This window comes from Cervus canadensis, chromosome 29, assembly GCF_019320065.1.
Source record: "Cervus canadensis isolate Bull #8, Minnesota chromosome 29, ASM1932006v1, whole genome shotgun sequence".
Taxonomy (NCBI): domain Eukaryota; kingdom Metazoa; phylum Chordata; class Mammalia; order Artiodactyla; family Cervidae; genus Cervus; species Cervus canadensis.
In genome coordinates this window covers 25,827,117-25,831,948 of record NC_057414.1, presented here as the reverse complement: position 1 = coordinate 25,831,948, position 4,832 = coordinate 25,827,117, and the positions used below count along the sequence as shown (strand labels likewise).

General features: G+C 43.4%; 1 protein-coding gene across 2 annotated transcripts; it reads left to right on the top strand.

Moving 5' to 3' along the window:
* Positions 1 to 928: 928 nt before the first annotated feature.
* On the top strand, positions 929 to 4,243 carry LOC122431005 (olfactory receptor 145). Of its 2 annotated transcripts, XM_043452026.1 has the most exons (2): positions 929 to 943; positions 3,307 to 4,227. In XM_043452026.1, exons 1-2 carry the CDS (start codon positions 929 to 931, stop codon positions 4,225 to 4,227), a joined length of 936 nt encoding a protein of 311 aa, XP_043307961.1. The 2 variants fall into 2 exon arrangements, with proteins under 2 accessions (XP_043307961.1, XP_043307960.1); XM_043452025.1 differs by lacking the exon at positions 929 to 943 and having other exon boundaries at positions 3,230 to 4,243.
* Positions 4,244 to 4,832: the final 589 nt, after the last annotated feature.

Here is a 4,832-nt window from a genome sequence, read left to right as displayed (position 1 = left end):
TGCCAGCTTCCAGAGCAACAGTAGAGGCTGAAAGCATAGGCTGAGTGATATGAAATGAGGCATAAAAACTGTCCAACACAGAGAGCTTGGTGATGGCACATGAACTTAGGGCCTGGAAAAAACTGTTCAGAGCAGAGGGTAGAGGACACCACGCCTAACAAGGCAAGGCCCACATTATATGATTGGCAATGTGCTAAAAAGCTTAGAAAGGACTTTTGTTCCATTTACCTGCTATTTATTCTGAAAGTTCATCCTTGGCCCCTTACCTCATTGCTGTGCTTTGAGTTAGGCATCTTGTCTGGATTACAAGATAAAATATAGTGGCTGGAGGGGCGGCAGATCAAGTCATTGACACCCACCAGTTCGTGAGACTAATTGGTCTTTCTCAGCCCATCTGATCATGTCATCTATTCTCCTGTTCAAAATGTTCCATTGATTCACACTATATACACATTTCCTGTAAAGACATTCAGGTTTCTCCCTAGTATAATTTTGGGGTGCTCTTCTAGGTCTGATGCCCAGTTATGTCATTTACTTGTACTTTGCATTTCAGTTAAATGACCAGGTGGGCTTCTTTTGGATAAGCTATAGGCCCCCTTCAAGGGTGGAGGTTAGAGACCCATGTTTTATTCCACATTCCAACACCAACCAATTCTGTAATTGACTGGGTCTCAATTTTCCTGTCTGGAAGACACAGGTAGGAGAATTAGATCAGTGTATCCCAAACCTGGCCAAATATTCAGATCACCAGGGGAGATTTATAAGGGAAAACAAATTATAAAGACCTACTCCTGGAGATTCTGATTTATATGTCTGGATTAGAGCAGTAAGGAACGTACATTTAATAAGCACATTCTTATCTAATTCAATTGTATAGCTAGGTTTGTGAAAAACAGGATTAGATGACTTTTAGTATTGCTTCAAATCTATGGGGCCTCAAAGTGTGAACTGGGCTTCCCTAGTGGCTTAGCGGTAAAGAATCTCTCTGCAATGCAGGAGCCATGGTAGGAATTGTGGGTTTGATCCCTGGGTTGGGAAGATCCCCTGGAGGAGGAAATGGAAACCCTCTCCAGTATTCTTGCCTGGAGAATACATGGACAGAGGAGCCTGGTGGGCTACAGTCCATAGGGGCCTAAAGACTTAGCTAATAAGCAACAACAAAATGTGAATTAGCTGTCACTGAGCTCAAGAAGACTCTAAGAGATGGGATACAGGGGAATAACTTGTCATGAGAGAGGGGAGTTAGGAAAAGAGAAAAGGTTCCTTTGCTTTGCAGAAACTTTTCAGTTTAATTAGATCCCATTTGTTTATTTTTGTTTTTATTTTCATTACTCTAGGAGGTGGATTGAAATTATGTCAAAGTAATCTGCCTATGCTTTCCTCTAAGAGTTTTATAGTGTCTGGCCTTAAACATTCAGGTCTTTAATCCATTTTGAATTTATTTTTGTGTATGGTGTTAAGAAGTATTCTAATTTCATTCATTTACATGTAGCTGTCCAGTTTTCCTAGTGCTACTTATTGAAGAGATGCATTTTATTTTTAATAAATAATATTTTATTATTTACTTATTACTTTTACTAATACTTTAAATTATTTACTTATTACTATCTTTTGCCTATTTAGTCAAGTATATTCTCTTATCTTTTCCAAAAAAACGTCAGAGCCTTGAGGTAAGGATTTATACATTTAGTTATCTCCCATAGGGAAATATTAAGTGAAACTGTTAAAAATACCAGGCTTGTAGTTAAATGGACTTAGATTTCACATGACCTTTGTAACATTTAGTAAAATACTTCATTTCTAAAATGGGAGTGATAAGACTTAGTTCATAGGATTTGGGGGAGAATGAAACTAAAGTATTATATATAAAATGCTTTGACATATGGCGTGGTGGGGTCAGCATATAAGTGCTAATAGAGGAAGACTGTTGGGGATACACACACAATAAGTGCTCAATAAATGTAAGTTATTAGTTTGCATTTTACTGAGTGGATGTTAATTGGACAAATAATGTTTCTAAAATCCCAATCAAATATTATCCTGGGTATAAGCAAAGGTTCCTTATTTTAAGAGTTAATTTTTAGGGCTGTGGTCCTGGGGGAACCTCTGGCTTTCTACCAGCACCTCTAATCAGGTCCCCAGATCTCTAAACCCGGAATAAAACCGGCTCAGTCTCCTGTCACTAACTGGCACTGATTACAGGCAACCATCCGGTATCCCTTCTGAAAGATGGAAAAAAGCCTTCCGGCAAAGTCTCAATCAGATATCACGTCACGAAAATTTTGGAGTCAGTGCAGGCTCTGATCCCCCAAATAAAACAGAGAGTTAAGGGGTAACTCTTAGTTCATTCGTTTGTGTTAGCACTACACCATTTGTCTGTCTGAACAACGGAGGGCAAGCGTTGGACTGAGAGGGACAGCGGACGGAACTGCAGGCTGAAAGAGGTGAGTGACTGAATCTGGGCTGAACTTTTCCTAAGTCCCCACCCTCGGGTGGTGAAGGCTTTGGGAAGGACCACCTCCCTTTTCTGGTCTTCCTTGGTGGCTCCGTGGTAAGAATCTGCTTGTCAATGCAGGAGATGCAGGTTCAGTCCCTGGGTAGGGAAGATCCCCTGGAGGAGGAAATGGCAACCCACTCCAGTATTCTTGCCTGGGAAACCCCATGGACAGAGAAGCCTGGCAGGCTGCAGTCCACGGGGTCACGAGGGTCGGACACGACTTAGTGACTGGGCATGCGCTCAGGCATGTCTTACCTCTAGTCTGTCCATGTTGACCGTGAGGTGGACACTGGCATGCTTGGACTGGCTCCATCCTTTCAGAGGACTCTTCCCAGAAAATGACCCCAGTTACTGTAAACCTGAGCAGACTGGAGTTGGAAGGGCATGATAAATAGACTGAAGTTTACTGAAGTAAGGATCCGGGAGATTCTTCAGTGCATCCTTGGGTCCTTTCTTCCCAGCAACAGTGGCTGTCCTGTGAGAGACGGGTTCGTCCTCCAGAGGGCGCTCCAGAGACAGACTCCCTAGAGGGTCATGGGAACAAGACCCACAGCTTCCGGAAAGATCTTTCTGCGGAAGTCCAAAATATCCAAATGAAAGTGTTAGTTGCTCAGTCGTGTTTGACTCTTTGAGCTCCCGAGGACTGCAGCCCACCAGGCTCCTCTGTCAACGGGATTCCAGAATATCCAAGTGTGCGTCTAATTCTAAAGAACTGGGAGGTGACAGGGAGGGCAGCACTGCTCTCTCTCCTTCTAAGTGACCCTTTTCTTTGTTTCCACAGAATGCCTGAAATGAGAACGGTAGCTGAGAACTCTTCTCTGACAGAGTTCATCCTCGCAGGCTTAACCAGCCAGCCAGAACTCCAGATCCCCCTCTTCTTCCTGTTTCTAGGTTTCTACGTGGTCACTGTGGTGGGGAACCTGGGCTTGATAACCCTGATTGGACTCAACTCTCACCTGCACACCCCCATGTACTTTTTCCTCTCTAACTTATCCTTCATAGATTTCTGCTATTGCACTGTTATCACTCCCAAAATGCTGATGAGTTTTGTCTCAAAGAAGAACATTATCTCCTACGCAGGGTGTATGACTCAGCTCTTCTTCTTTCTTTTCTTTGTCATCTCTGAGTCCTTCATCCTGTCAGCGATGGCATATGACCGCTATGCTGCCATCTGTAACCCACTGGTGTACATGGCCACCATGTCTCCCCAGATCTATTTACTTCTTTTGTTGGGTGTCTATGTGATGGGGTTTGTTGGGGCCATGGCCCACACAGCATGCATGGTGAGACTGACCTTTTGTGCCAACAATCTTGTTGACCACTACATGTGTGACATCCTTCCCCTTCTTGAGCTCTCTTGCACCAGCACGCATGTAAATGAGCTGGTGGTTTTCATTGTTGTGGGCATTGATATTGGTGTGCCCACAGTTACCATCTTCATTTCTTATGCCCTCATCCTCTCCAGCATTCTCCATATTCGTTCCACTGAGGGCAGGTCCAAAGCATTCAGCACCTGTAGCTCGCACATTATTGCAGTTTCTCTTTTCTTTGGGTCTGGGGCATTCATGTACCTCAAACCATCTTCTCTTTTACCCATGAACCAGGGGAAAGTGTCCTCCTTGTTCTATACCATTGTGGTGCCCATGCTCAACCCTTTAATCTATAGCCTGAGGAATAAGGACGTCAAAAGTGCTCTGAAGAAAATTTTAAGCAAAGTATTGTTCTCCTGAGAAGGGGGCAATATTTAGGAAAAGGACATTTTTCCTTCCATAGATGATTCAAGTTCCATTGACTACATGGAGGAAATTTGAACCCCTTCTCAACAAGTTTGTCTTTCCCCCTTTAAGAGCCCTTTAACTTAGGAAGACTGTTAAAACTAGAGGATACTCACATTTAGTGGGCCTTAAGGATCATTGGAGCTTCGCTGGTGATTCAGGCGGTAAAGAATCTGCCTGCAATTCAGGAGACCTGGGTTTGATCCCTGGGTCAGGAAGATTCCCTGGAGAAGGGAATGGATACCCACTCTAGTGTTCTTGCCTGGATAATTCCATGGACTGAGGGGCCTGGAGGGCTACAGTCCCTGGGGTTGCAAAGAGTCAACATGACTGAGTGACTAAAACTTTCATTTTTCACTTTAAAGAATTATTTAGTTAAGTTCTGTTTTATTTCTGAGAACAGATTCAGGCTTAGGTAACTTCCCCAAGGTCACTCAGCTACTCAGCAGGTGAATTGTGACTAGAATCCAAGCTCTTGCTTTTTAATACTGATTTTTTTCCATTACTGTTCACTTTCTTCCTCCCTCAGCTGCCCTAGAAGGTTTCATTTCAAGTGTGAG

What these genes read in the sequence shown, in the direction of transcription:
- LOC122431005 (XM_043452025.1), top strand. Translation starts at nt 3,280, where the DNA reads ATGCCTGAAATGAGAACGGTAGCTGAGAACTCTTCTCTGACAGAGTTC.